The sequence below is a fragment of the Lipotes vexillifer genome, unplaced genomic scaffold (assembly GCF_000442215.2).
Source record: "Lipotes vexillifer unplaced genomic scaffold, Lipotes_vexillifer_v1.1 scaffold1691, whole genome shotgun sequence".
Classification (NCBI taxonomy): domain Eukaryota; kingdom Metazoa; phylum Chordata; class Mammalia; order Artiodactyla; family Lipotidae; genus Lipotes; species Lipotes vexillifer.
This window is the reverse complement of record NW_006789046.1, coordinates 989,021-1,003,562: the sequence shown is the minus strand read 5'-3', so window position 1 is coordinate 1,003,562 and position 14,542 is coordinate 989,021. Positions and strand designations below refer to the sequence as shown.

Sequence of the window (14,542 nt, the reverse complement as noted above, 5' to 3'; positions counted from 1 at the left end):
CGCTGTCAAAAGAATGGAAAGTTAAACAAACAAGCCGGGCTGCCTGCCCATCTCAGCGCCTCAGCAAGGGGCTCAGAGCCGGCGTGGACCCAGCTCTGCGACGGGAAGAGTGGCTTCAGTCCCACGGCCCACAGCCAGCAGGGCGGTGCCGCCAGGCCTGGGAGGGATGCGTCCGTGCAGGCTCTCTGCAAACAGCAGGCAGGGACCCTGCACCTGCGAGACGTGGGCCCCACGGAGGCAAACAGGAAGGGGCGGGGTGGGGGGGGACGGGGGGCTCCTGTGCAGCCCTGAGAGGAGAAAGCAGGGTGACGCTATGCTGAAGGCTCAGGCTCAGCACCAAGGGAGACGGGGCCAGCGGTCACGCCACGCGGGAGGCCAGGAGGGGGCGCGTCAGGACATACATGAAACCACAATAGTCAGTGGAGCCAAATCCCAAAACCGCCTTAAAAAAAGTGAAAGGAGAACAAAGAGGACCCGCTAACGTTATTAACAGCAATCGACAAGGATGAGGATCGGGGAGGCCTGGCCGGCAGAAGCTGGCACCGTCCCCCGGCCCTGCACACCATCCCATCAGCTACCCCCAGTGGGCAGGGGTCACAGCAGACAGCTGTCCTCACCTCGGCCTGGCAGAGGGCAGCGGGTGGCCACACGCCCATGAAGCCCAGGGAGGTGGCAGAGGACCTGCAGGGGAACTAGCACCATCATCTGGGTGCTGACCAGCTCCTTGGGCCAGAGTGGGGTCCATGCCAGGGAGCCCCAGCACCAGATCTCAGGATAAAGGCGTCCCGCCCCAGCCCCCAGCACACACAGGGAGAAGTCCCTGCCCAAGAGCCGCTGACACTGAGGGGAGGGGGCTGTGCCCTGAACGTGGGGATGGATGCGTGTGGAACGACCACGGTCCCCGCCTTGCTCCCATCCTGCCTGGGCCCCAAGGACCCCTGATGGTGGCAGCCAGACCCCCGCGGTGGGCCAACCCAGCACCCACAGAGCACTTGCCCACCTCGCTGAGCAGCCCTGTGACTCAGTTTACCTGAGTCAGAGGAGTCCGCCTGTCTCCCTGCACAGCCTGGGCCTCCACGTGCTCAGTGCTCTCTCTGAGCTTCTCTGGGCCGCAGGGCCAAGTGGTCCTGCACCACCACGTACTCATTTACGGCGAAGTCAGACCAGAAAGGGCCACACAGTGATGGCACAGTGGAGGCCCGGCCCGTCCAGGACGGGGAGATCAGCCACACGGCCGGGCCCGTGGTCACCCGGCCAGAGCAGCAGGGCCCCCGCCCCACACATGCTCTGGGGCGGACTTGCAGGGGAGGGAAGAGCCGCCTCTGCCCTTGGATGCCCCCAGCTCTGGACCCCTCAGCACCACTCCCCAGGGAACGTGAGTGCCTCTGCAGGCCCCGCGCCCTCTGTGAGCGGCAGACGGGACATGTGCTCACAACCCCTCCGGAACCCATAACTCCACCTGAGAACCAAATCCAGCAGACGTGCCTGACTACAGAGCAGCCACCACCAAAAGCCCAACCAGGGTTTATTTTCAAAGAAGCAAACTCAGACAAAAAGGACAACCGGTAACTAGGTACATGGCAAAAGGATGTAACTTCTGTCACTGATTGTAACGGGGACATTAAACAGCAAGAGTGGAGAGTGTTCTGGTGGAAACCAAGCTGCCAAGAGAGACAAGAAGTGGGAAACCACGATTTGGATCTCGCGTGTGGGTGTAAACACAGCAGTCTGAACAGTCTCATCTGTCACATTAGTTTACGACTGGCACAGTTGATGCCCATAGAGCTGTGGGGGGCTGCTCTGCCAGCCCCCCGCCACCGATGGTCCCTTCCTATCCCCGCCGGATTTATGCCTCTCTTTTGAGCGGGTTACCACCTGACTGGGCATGAATCACAGGCTGCTCCTGTCATTTGGTAGAGAAGATAAGGCTACTGGAATTAAGGAAATAGCTGCTCTGCATTTACAAAGCCCTGCGTGCCAGAGAGCACACGCCTGCTCACATGCACGCGCACATACACACACGGGCCTCTGAAAGCATCCCAGCGGCAGTCTGAAGTCAATGTTTGTGCAATTCCCTCTTAAGTATTCTCACACGAACAGCTAAATTCTGGCAAAATGCTCGGGACTCTGTGAGTCAGATGGTTTGGGGCTGTTCTGTGTTCCCCACAGCCAACTCTACTCGCGGGGGATTTGGCAAACTCGGCGCTCTCACCAACAGTGCCGGCAACACAACTTGGGAATAAAGTCGATTTCTCCCTCACTAAACATCTAACTCCCACTCTGAACCCAAAGCAGGAAGGCCACGGTGAAGAACACATTACTCCTCGTGGCCTGGATCAACCACTGAACAAAACAAGTGCTTCCCTCTCCCAGGATCATAGCCCCACCTCGTAACACACTCACAAGCGGGGCCCTGGGAGCGGGCAGTACTTACGACTGGCAGGCAAAGGACATGCCAAAGATGGGGATGCAGCGGAAGACACCCTCCCAGCGGATGTAGCTGACTCGCCGCAGCCACTGCCCACCGAAGAGGCCGTGCTTGAGGGAGGAGAGCATGATCTGTGAGGAGAAGAACGTGGAGCTTTTTGGCGCCAGACAGCAGACACAGGCGGGACTCGGGCCAGGGCCGGCCGAGGAAAGGATGCTGCCTGAACCACGGTGGGAAAGAGACAGCCTGCAAGCTCTGGCACAATGCCGCCTGGTGCCACCAGCTGGAGGGGCCGGGGGTGGTGCACGGTCCCGGGGCCGCTGCCCTCTGCTGTGCTGCAAGCTGGCCGGGTGCTGCCCAGAGAAGTGCATGCTGCAGGGCCTCCTGACATAGGGGGCAGCTGCCTGTCCAGGGCTGCTTAGCGCAGACGGTAAGCAACGAGGCCCACTTGGTGGGCCCCAGTCGCCTCTGGGACAGGACAGTCCCCCAACCTGGCAGGTCATTGCCGGTCCTGCACGGACATGATTTAAAAGACAAACCCATCAAAAAAAAAAAAAGACAACCCATCAAGGACAGGCTGTCTGGAAAGGAGGGGAACAGTCACTGGGCTGGCCCTCATGGCCAAGGGACGCTGGGAACACCGCGGGGTGCTCGGTCTTCTAAGGAAAGCCCACTGCACAGATTCTCGCGTTCTGCTCCCGCAGGACTGATCAGGGGCTCAGGCCCAGGGGCTCCCACTGAGGGCCTCCCAGGCTTGGGAGGAAAGGGGCACCCTGAGTGTCAACTCCATGCTGTATCCCACCCCCAGCCTGTGATAAACACTCACTGGAAAACAGCTGCTCGCCCCCTTCTGACAAAAGGCTGGCCGCCTGACTCCTGGCCACAAACCCCATATGAAAGGTCTTTGGTGAACTGAGGAGCATCACACTTTCACTCCCTGCCCTGGAGGCCTCCTCTCCCCTGCCGGCCCTGTCTACCCACCGCGCCCCTGTGGACGATTCTGCATCACCTTCCTGTCATCCTTGGAAGGCAGCTGGCGGCCCAACACTCACCACGAACACGAACACGGTGTAGAAGACGAGGGCCATGGCACTGAAGGACTGGATGGAGGCCATCATGTTCCTCTGCAGGCTGAGTGGCAGCACGATGCACAGGGACACCGCGAAGAGCAGCAACACGCGGAAGGTGCCTGTGACCTGCAGGGAGCGCCAGGCGTTGCCCCACTTAATCCCTGCGTTGCCCACCCAGAGCCCTGGAACTGACCCAAGGCCCTTCACCACACAGCATGCTGGTCTTGGCCCCCCTCCCACTCCCTGTCTGAGATGTGGACTTAAACAGTGTCCCTGGGCTGCCACGCAAGCAGCCACAAGCCTCCCAACGCACCTGTAGATGTCCTTACCTGAAACCCAAACAGCCGAGCAAAGAAGTTAGACCCCAAGTCGCCAATCACAACGTAGAAGGCGATGCAGGTTCCCAGCATCAGCCCAATCATGCTGCAAGGGAGGCAGGCGCGGGCTTGAGAGCTGAGCACCAGGGTCCCGGGGAGCCCCAGACGTGCCCCCATCCCTGCTGGGTGGCCGCTGACACACAACAACCCAACGGAGGGGCTGAGTGGGAGACGTGGTATCAACATTCAACGGTTTACAGGGTTTGGCTGTGGAGTTTGCTATTTTACTCAGAATGAATACTGAGTAACACTGAACTCTTCTTTAAGTGGCATTACATTTTTCTCTCCACAGGAGGTTCTAAAAGTTCTTTCAGGTGCTACAAAAATGCACTGTGATGTTAGACAAGTTAAAAGAACAGTCGACTGCTTTAGAAAGGGTTATCCTTTTCAGTTTGCAATTCCCTAATTTAGAAGCCTAAAACTGCAATTTCCCAGCCATTTTTTCATCTCATAAAATTTTACTCCAAAGGGAGAATATGAGTTTAATGCCACTTTTATGCAACAGTGTCCGGGGCAGGGGGCAGGGTGGGGGGTGCGTACGAGCTTCAGGAACAGAACCAAGAGATGAAGTGCAGCCGTGGGAGCGCCCCCTTGCTATGTTCCCTGGGTTTTCCATTTTTATATTTTTCTTAGTAAAACTTAAATAAGGCTGTCAGCCTTGACACTAATCATTTTAAGGGTACAATAAACTGAACTTTCAGCTATTTAGTAAGTAACACTTCAGAGAAATATTTTAAGCTATGAACCAATCCGCATCTAAAACATACAGCTCATTGTGTAACTATCCTCCAGTTTCTCTTTGGCCACAGGTGAAGAACAGAGAGAATTACCCCAACAGAATGGCACCACCTACCTGGTCTCCACCAGCATCTTCCCTGCTTTTCCGTAGGCGTGCAACGCTAGTGGGCGGAGGGTGGGGGAGAAAATGAACAGCTCAGTCCAACAGTGGGAGAAGCACATCAGTAAAAATGTTACTAATAAAAGCTGTGAAAGGCAATTTGACAAAAACCTGCAGGTCTGGAGTTCCATGGATGTAAAGGGGATATTTTATTTTATTTATTTATTTATTTTTTTGCAGTATGTGGGCCTCTCACTGTTGTGGCCTCTCCCGTCGCGGAGCGCAGGCTCAGCGGCCATGGCTCACGGGCCCAGCCGCTCCGCGGCATGTGGGATCCTCCCAGACCGGGGCACGAACCCATGTCCCCTGCATCGGCAGGCGGACTCTCAACCACTGCGCCACCAGGGAAGCCCTAAAGGGGATATTTTAAAATCTTGGTCCCATGCTCTTTTTCAGATCTACCTTCAACCAACAAGAATCACAGCAAATAAGAACAAAACCAGTGTGGGTTGGTTTTCTCACACACACAAAAAAAGGAGAGAAAAGAAAAGGAAAGAAAAAAGACAAGAAAAACCATCCCAGCGAAGTAACAGTTTATCTCTGGGCAAGCCGGGCAGCTGTGAAGGAGGCTGAAAGAGGCCTGCCTGGGGCAGAAGCTGCACAGGGGTAGGGGGTGCCAGGAGGGCTTTCAGCCTAGCCCCAGCACATCTGGTTTTCACAGCCACGTCAAGGGGACCTGGCTAAGGGCCGCTATGTCTCCTCTGTGATTTCAGAAGAAAATCTCAGATGTGGTACTTTGGGACAGGAGGGGACAAGTGCATTCGGGCCTGCCCCCACTTGCCCTGCTGGTGAACAGCGCGTCCTACAGCGGAGAGGAGCCCCTCTGCCCTTCCTTCCTGACAGTGGAGCTGCTTCTAGCAGAGGCGAGATTAAGAGCTGACTCAGCAGGTCCCTCCCAGGACCTAACAGTGGCCGGGAACCCCTGCGTCCCATCCCCACAGTCCAGCAGGACGAGGGCAGAGAGAAGCTCTGGTCTCCCAGGAGCAAGCAGAAGGGGGTGCGTGTGACAGCACAGCCCCAGCTTCCTGCCCCTGTCCCTCCCTCACACAGCGCCAGGGACGCCCAGGAGACTGGGAAAGTAGGGAACATGAAGGCCGACTGATATCAATGAGTCCAAAGACGCTTGTTACTTTCAAATTACTTAGGAAAAGGCATGACACTGCCAAAAGCAAGTGAGCATGGCACCTGACTCGGTCTACACAGCCACAGGGCAGGTGGCCTTGAGAAGCAAAGGGGGTCACTCTGCTGGGGAGGTCACTCCAGCCTCCCAGCTTGTCTGACTACTGCACAGACACTCGCACCTCAGGGTTATCTAAGACACAGAGCCCGGTGCCCCAAACGTGAAAGTGCCTGGGGTCCAGCCATCCCATTCCTTTTCCTTCTCCAAAAAGAAGCTGAGCATCTCAGCGTATTCCAAATGCTCAGAGCGCCCTGCCAGAGAAAGTTCCAGAACACACCTGCATTCTGGACAGAGGAAGCTAAAGTTGCTCTAGGAAGCCAGAGGTCAAGTCGGGAGGTGGCACCTCTTCACCCAGAAAGACTTGACTGGTTCCTAGAACGACACCCTCACGGGGCTGCCCCCAAGTTGCTGCTTGTGCTGAGACGGCTTGTGGTTCCAGCCCCGTTCTCACCCTTTCCTCACCTGGGCCAGCCCCCCACACACCCCACCCACCATTTCAAGTGTCCATCCCTCAGTAACCTCTAATTCCGAGTCACAGATACAAATACCTGGCAGCCCCCCGGCCCTCAGCCTCTTGCCTGGCAAGCCGGGGACTGCCCTTCTGCCCCTCTGGGCCGGAACCGCAGCACCAGACCTGCCCCGAGAGGCTGGGAGGAGTGTGCGGGGTGGTCTCTGAGAAGGTGCGTCCCTTCCCCATGCTCCTGGGTCGGGCCTTCCCTCTCCATCTGTGATAGGCTCGCTGTGGCTCACGGGCCAGGCCTCACGGGGGCCAGGAGCCGGCACTCCCACCAGGTGCGGAGCCAGGACTGGTGTCAGGAGGGGGCTCTCCAGTCTCCCCAGAGACGCTGGCTCAGCTCGTCCTCCTGGGGCCATGGCCTCGCTCACGGCTCCATGGCCGCTGTGCACACAGAACTGACTCTTAGCCCGCCTCGTTGAGTGCGGGACCCCAGCCCCACTCCCATACTCACCACCCACAGTCCAAAGCCTCCTACCCACCAGGCAGAGCGGGGAAGCACGTACCAAATCGTGCTGTTCAAGCTGAGAGTGACGACCTCAACCCAGCCCTCCCCAGAGCCAGGCCTTGGATGGCAGCTGACTCCCCACTGCCATCCGCCAGGGGGTGATGAGCATTTGCTGGATAAATGAGGGGTAGGGGGTGCAGAGAAACCTGGGTGTTAGAAAGGTTGGTTTTACGACCCTCATTTCCCAAGCCAAGTATCCACAGGTACAGGTCACACAACTGCAGACAGGCAGGGAGGGACAGGTCCTCTGCAGGCCCCACCCAACCCATGAGCGGGCAGTAGGCTGACCAGGACCACAGAAACCCAGGCAGGCGGATGACAGGACCACAGACGTGGTGCCAGAGCACCTGCTGCGCACAACTGAGCACTCCGAGGTGGCGGCGAGGCCCGGCCACCCTCCTCGGGCAGAGCCCGGGTCAGAGTGGCCTCAAGGGGGCCACGACTTCTAGGGGCAGTTGACTATCTGACATAGCTGTATATCTTCTGAAAATGGGGTTTGAAAAGTCCACTCAAAAGTAGGCCATGCAGGGCAAAGGAGCAGCAGGTAAGAAGTGGACCAGCCCATAAGCAGCAAACAAGACACCACAAAAACACACACAAAACACCAATAAAAAATCCACCAGTGTTTATTTCCCCAAATTGGCAAAGTTCATTCTCCAGCGATGCCTACGCACTGGCTAGAGCGGAGTGAGCAGAGCTATGGTTATTTCCAGGGATGAACCAAACAGAAGTATCGCAAACTCAAACGCTAGAAAACCACCCACCCGTTCCTCGGAGCGCGGACAGTTTAAAAAGGTTATTTGTTCAAGCTGCGACGGCCTTTCTAGGAATTTCTGCACCATGGCCTGCACTGTCTCCAGGTCTGTCCATCTCCTTGACCCCACCTGCCTGATGCCCATGGGCCCAGCAGACAACATGTGTTGGGGGCCCTGTTGACAGAGACTGTATTTCCCCGGGCCTGCGGCACGAGGATGCAGTGAGCACTCTGCTCCTGGGCCACCTTCTCTGGCTGCAGCGCAAGCTCTGGGCCAGGAGAAGGCAGAGGACAAGAGAAAGGCCTGCAGGCAGCAGGAGATGGCTCAGGAAGTGTGGGAGGGTTGCTGGCCCACAGGGTCCGAGAGATTCCCATCTCTTCTTGTCTAGGGCTCCTTTCCAAGCGGTGGGGCCTGTCCATTTCTGAGACTGTGCCAAGACAGAGCCAAGATGAAGGGCAGCTCATGCTGCAGGCTGGGCTTGTGGGACTGTGGGAGTTCACACAACTGAGCCATCTTGTTTGGTACCAAAGACATAACCAGAGACCACTGGTGGTTTCTGATCCTTTTTGCTTCTAGCAGTTAGAATTGGGCTGCAGTCACCACAAGCAGTTAAAGGTAGGAGCCCCAGCCAGCCATGCAGAACTACCATGGGTAGTTTTCTTCAATCTTTCACAATAGCCAAACCGTTTGCCTTCTCAGGGACTTTCTAAGAATACGCAGACAGACAGCTGTCAAAAACCACGGCCTCCCGAGGCCAGGGTCACCCGTCCTCCTTCAGGGCACAGCCAAGCACTTCGTGGGATGTCTGCTACAGGAACCCTCAGTGGGGAGAAAGAGTCACCCTAAAGGCCATGGCCCCACAGACGGAGGAAGGAACCTGCCCAGGAGCACATTTCATCCCAAGTAGAATTTGGTCTCATGTGTGGGGTGGGGCGGGGCGCAAATTTAGCTGATAAATTTCACTTCCCCAAGTGACTCCAATAGCAATAAGAGTCTGACAGGGACTTCCCTGGTGGTGCAGTGGTTAAGAATGTGCCTGCCAATGCAGGGGACACGGGTTCGAGCCCTGGTCCGGAAAGATTCCACATGCCATGGAACAACTAAGCCCATGTGCCACAACTACTGAGCCTGTGCTCTAGAGTCCAAGAGCCACAACTACTGAGCCCGCATGCCACAACTACTGAAGCCCGCGCACCTAGAGCCTGTGCTCTGCAACAAGAGAAGCCACCGCGGTGAGAAGCCCACGCACTGCAACGAAGAGTAGCCCCTGTTCGCTGCAACAGAGAAAAGTCTGCTCACAACAACAAAGACCCAATACGGCCAAAAATAAATAAATAAATTGATTACTTAAAAAAAAAACAAAACTTAAAGAAAAAAAAAGGTCTGACATCACCATTCTCATCAGAACGGAGAGAGAAGCAAGTAGCCCTTCAGTTTTGAGGTCAGAACAAATGCAAGTACCTCCATGCCAATGCAAAGTAGGCAGACTGGAAGGAAACCAGAGGTCACGCTGCCAAAAGCCCACATGTGGGGCCTGCAGGTGTTTTTATTTTGTTTGGCCCCTGGAACTCTGCACACCATTTCCTCTTGCTGCCTCCTCTCTGCCGTGAGAGCTGTAAGCTGAGTACCCAACCAGGCCCTCCACGAGCAGACGCAGCATCCTGGCCACACACTAGCTGGAGGGTCAGGGACTTCCAGCCGGAGGACAGGAATTTTCCCTAGAAGTGCTCAGGGCCAGCTCCTGAGACCACGTGCATTGGTATTTCAACACCCACACCATGTATCCCCAGAATGGAGTGCAGAGCTGAAAGTTCCAAGGCAGTGGAGAGAATGCAGCCTGCACACATCACCCTGAGGTGGGCAGGAGAGTGAGGGACCCTGCCCTCAGAGCCAAGTTTCCCAGGAAATAGTCAAACTGAAAGGAGGCGGAAAGCACAGCCTTCTCTGCCTCGGCTGAAATCAGAGGAAGCAAGAAAGATCTAGAGGAAACGAAATTGCAACCAACAACAACAGGAAACAGAGGACGGCACTGAGGAGACGGTGACTTGCTCCCAGCCACAAACCCGAGCCCAAGGACAGTGTGCCCATGGCATTCAAAGTGGGGATGTGCAGCAAGATCCCAGTCAGGCAGCTCAGAAGGAAGGTTCTGGGGACTCTTGGGCACAGGAGCGGAGGCTGCTGAGGCTGCCTGAACTGAGAGAGGGCTCTCTGTGTGGACTTGCATAAAGGGGAGACAGGAGAATGAGTATCACCTCAATTTTAAAATGTGTGTTGATGTTAACAGTTTTTTTTTAATTGCATTAAATTTTAAAATAAGAAACTGCTGTTCAAAGGAATAAAGAATAAAGTGGAAGAAAAGTAATTAAAAGAATAAGGCCCAGAGGCTTCCCTGGCAGTCCAGTGTTTAAGACTCCACGCTTCCAATGCAAGGGTCACAGGTTCAATCCTTGGTTGGGGAACTAAGATCCCACGTGCCGCATGTACGGCCAAAAAAAAAAAAAAAAAAAAAAAAAAAAAGAATAAGGCCCAAACCACTGCACTTCTTAAGAAGGTACTGAGAAAGGTCCAGAGCTCCCTGGGGAGGCGATGCACTCACCCAGCCCAGCATAGGTCCTCCGCTTGCTCAGGCTGGCGGCTTTCACCAGGAACATGCACGACTGGTGCGTCATCCAAGAACAGAAGACCAAGAGCAGGGCCCCCAGGACGATGCCACACTGTAGGGTTGGGAGAGAAAGAGATGTTGACAAAATAAAACTACCCGGCATCTTTACCTCTCACACTGAACAGCATGTGCGATGACCAACAGCCCTCCCCACAGCCCCCGCCCCCTAGACACGAGGCCCCAGCTCTGTTTAGTTCCCGTGCCTATGGGCAGCGGTTCCTAGCACTAAAAGGACAATTTCCTGGATGTGGTGGCCACAGGCTCTGTCCAAAGACATAAAGCCTGTGCATGACCCCAAAAGAGCACCAGGGACACTGGTTCCTTCCCAGCCCCTCACAGAGTCTCAAGGAACAGCAAGGGCTTGCCAGTCTTCCCAGTTCCCTGCAGACACCCTACAGCAAACCACCTTCCAGCCACTTGGATCAACAGCTACGAGTGATAAACACATTCTGGAAGGAAGAGATTAAAAATGACATTTACGCCTTTCTTATAAGTTAAACAGACACTCACCATCTGACCAGCAATTGCACTCCTAGGTATTTACCCAAAAGAAATGAAAACATGTGTTCATGCACAAACCTGCATGCCAATGTTTACAGCAGGTTTATCTGTAATCCAAAAACTGAAGAAACAACCAACTGTCCTACTAGCATCTAGCAGAGCGGAACACACACACAGCCCACGACCCAGCTCTCCTGCACGCAGGTCACCACCCCACAGAATGCGTCCACGGGGGTCAAAGCCTGTGCACAAGTTCCTAAGCACTCCAAATAGGAAACACCATGCCTTCCTAGTAAAGGTTAAAAAACAGATAAATTGAGGAATGCTAGCCAGACATCGAAATGTACCTATAACATGACCCATTCACGTAAAGTTAAAATCTGGCAACACTGACCTGTGGTACTGGGGGTAGGAGGGGGACCCTCAGTAAGAAGGCAGGGCTGGAGAGTGCTGGCAATGCTATGCTCCTTAAGCTGGGAACTGGCTACCTGTGTTTGTTAACGTTATGAAAATCCATCAAGAGTACACCTAAAATATGTCCACTTTTCTGTATGCATGTTACACTTCAATAAAATGTTAATTCTTTTGGAAAAGTACCCAAATTACTAAAACCAAACAAACAAAAAACGCAAACCAAAACTTTTTTTAAATGACCTGGCTTGGGCTTCCCTGGTGGCGCAGTGGTTGAGTGTCCGCCTGCCGATGTAGGGGACACGGGTTCGTGCCCCGGTCCGGGAGGATCCCACGTGCCGTGGAGCGGCTGGGCCCATGAGCCATGGTCGCTGAGCCTGCGCGTCCGGAGCCTGTGCTCCGCAACGGGAGAGGCCACAACAGTGAGAGGCCCGCGTACCGCAAAAAGGGAAAAAAAAAAAAAAAAAAGCATAAATGACCTGGCTGCTAGATCAAAACACACATCTCCAAATTGCCCATTGGCCTCACCCGGAGAAGATGCTGAGAGATGAGTGAGAGAGTGTCCTAACTCAGCCAGGCCCTCGGGGCAGGGCAAACCACTTCCAGGTCTTGGCTTGCATGCAGACCCCCACCTCTAAGCTCTTCCCCAGGCAAGTCAGCCTGGCCCATGTTTAAATGCACTGGCAGGGGCCTCGTGCCCAGCACATGGCAGATACTCAAATCTGAATCACCAGAGCCCTACCATGGTGGCACTTGGCAGACAGGCATCAAGGATGACAGCACGGCATTTACAAACACAGGACCAGCCAACTACACATCCCAGGATGCAGTTCTGCGCCAGGCAAGTCGCAATGCACACTGGGACATGTAGTCCTTCCAGAAACAGAGGTGGCCGGCTCACACTGGGATTCACATACCGAGATACAGATGTTGCCCCAGGGCTTCTAGAAGCCGCCAGCGTGGCCTACCACATAGGCCTGCAGTCTCCGTCCTCCTGCCAACATGCTCACCAACCAAGTCGGATCAACCACTCACATGGGAACCGTAAACGCATTTTCTTTCTTTTTGCTATTTTTATCCAAAAGATGCTAAATATGAAAAATGCAAAGTGTTAATCTAAAATTAAACGACTGGTGCCCATTTTCAGTTCCAAAATATCCATCTTATTTTCATTTTTTCCACCTATTTGGTTTCATCACATAAGACTGGTCTTTGAAGCCTTGCTGGCCACCTGTTCTTCTCTGGTGTCCCACTCCTCCTCCCCCAGCCTTAAGCAACCCAGGTGGTGGACAGCTCCTGCCCTAGGAGGCAGGTGGAGCGGCACCTCCACCGTGGCACACAGGAAGCTAAGAAGTTCATTTTTTGGAAAGAGGTTACCCAATTTGATAATTCCATCAATCTCCCTTTTCTAACGTACCAAATGCCTGTCTATTTGTGAATTAAACAGAAGCCAAATGAATTCACACCTCAAAAATGGTGAGTTTCTTTCACGCAGTATTTAATGTTGGGATGAAACCAACTTTTTAACATTTCAGATTTTTTCAATCAAGGTAACATTGGCATACAGTGAAACGCAGAGATCTTAAGCGTACACTCTGGAGAATTTAGTAATCACCTTGTAACCAACACCCCAATCTAGTTCCAAGGCCTGGGGGTTTGACTTGTGTGCTTCTGAATACAAATGCAGTCAGGTCAGAGTTTTAAAAAATAATAGTAAAGAAAAAGAACACTGAATCCTGTGGTCACTTTCCATTTTTGAAAGATCATTTTCTTTTGCTACACTTGCACTTCGGTCTGTTATTAATTGTGCTTAAGTTTTTCACTGAGGAAATTCCTTCGGTTTCTCTTGCAGCCCCGAGGCGAAGAGCTGCAGGGCCGCCTCCCCCAGCCCTATTTCCCGTGAGGGGATGAGCCCGGGGCGGCGAGGGCGGCGACCACTGCCCACTGGACTCACCTGTTTGAAGCAGAAGGGCATGGTGAGGACACTGACACCTACTATGCTGTTCACTATGTTCGTGATCAGCCCCCAGTTGGAGGCGGCGGCCGCAGTCATAGCGTGGGGGCTGGGGGCCCGGGAGCCCCAGTCCAAGGCGCCGGGACGACGGCGGGGCGCGAGACCCTGAGGGGGACGGGTGGCTGCCTGGAGGAGGCGGCCTCGCGGGAAGGCGGCGGGAGCAGTCAACCTCCAGACCCCGCCAGACCCCGCGGCCGCCTCATGGCTTCGTTCCCCGCTGGCTCTCGCTGAGCACCCTCGTGTCCCCACGCCCAGACCCGGAGCAGCCGCGGGGTGCCAGCCAGGAACACCTCAGCCCGGCTTCGCAGCCGCCCTGGCACACACACTTCCGCCTTCCGTGGGCTCCTCTTCCCGGAAGTGACGACAAGGAGGCGGGGCTCGGGCAAGGCGCTCAAGACGAGAGGCGGTCCTGGGCGGAGCCTGAGGAGGCGGGGCCTGGGGAAGGCGGGAGGGCGAGGCCAGGGGGCGGGGCTTGGCGAGGCGCAAACCAATGAGAGGTGGGGGCTGGGTCTGCAGGGTAGGGCATGCGGGGCGGGGCCGGGCGGCCGGTCACCTGTCCCAGCACCCCGCTAATCCTCCTGTGGACCTGGGATCCTGAGCTGTGTCTTTCCGGGCCTGGAGCACAAGGAACTCGACCCTGCGAGTTCCATTGTCACATACATATGGTATCATCAGTTTGGCCAATCTGGTGAATAAAATGGAATCTCACTGTGATTTTTAATTTGTTCTCCCTAATTACAAATGAGGTTAATCATCTACTCATATTTTTACTGTCCATTCACATTTCTTCTTGAAATGCTTATTCATTTTTGCCCATTTTTCTAATTAGCTGTTGATCTTACGAATTTTGCGTTCTTTCAATGTACTTAGTAAGTAGCCCTGTGTCCCTCAATTGGAGTTTGTCTGATGTCTCCTCATTATATTAGTTTTTCATTGCTGTCGTAACAAATCACCACAAATTTAGCAGCTTAACCAACACAAATCTGCTCTTACCGTTCTGGGGGTCAGAAGTCCAGAATGGATCTCACCGGACTGAAATCAAGATGCGAGCAGGTCGCCCCCTTTCTGGAAACCCTCGTTCAGACTCCATTTCCTACTCATTGGGTAGCTGGCAGAATTCAGTTCCTTCGGGTGGTAGGACCATGGCCCCCGTTTTCTTGCCAGCTGAAAACTGAGGCCCGTTCCCAGTTTCTAGAGGCTGCATTCCCTGGCTCATGGCCCCCT

The 14,542-nt window shown here is 54.6% G+C and overlaps 1 protein-coding gene across 1 annotated transcript in view; it reads right to left on the bottom strand.

Annotated features, from left to right (window-relative positions):
* The window catches only part of SLC38A10 (solute carrier family 38 member 10), a 42,483-nt gene extending 29,126 nt beyond the window's left edge, over window positions 1–13,357 (bottom strand). The window contains exons 1-6 of the mRNA XM_007462331.1: window positions 13,259–13,357; window positions 10,327–10,444; window positions 4,729–4,774; window positions 3,828–3,921; window positions 3,481–3,624; window positions 2,435–2,559 (exon numbers count right to left, since the gene is read on the bottom strand). Coding sequence (XP_007462393.1) covers window positions 2,435–2,559; window positions 3,481–3,624; window positions 3,828–3,921; window positions 4,729–4,774; window positions 10,327–10,444; window positions 13,259–13,357 — 626 coding nt within the window. The remainder of the gene's footprint in view (window positions 1–2,434; window positions 2,560–3,480; window positions 3,625–3,827; window positions 3,922–4,728; window positions 4,775–10,326; window positions 10,445–13,258) is intronic.
* Window positions 13,358–14,542: the final 1,185 nt, after the last annotated feature.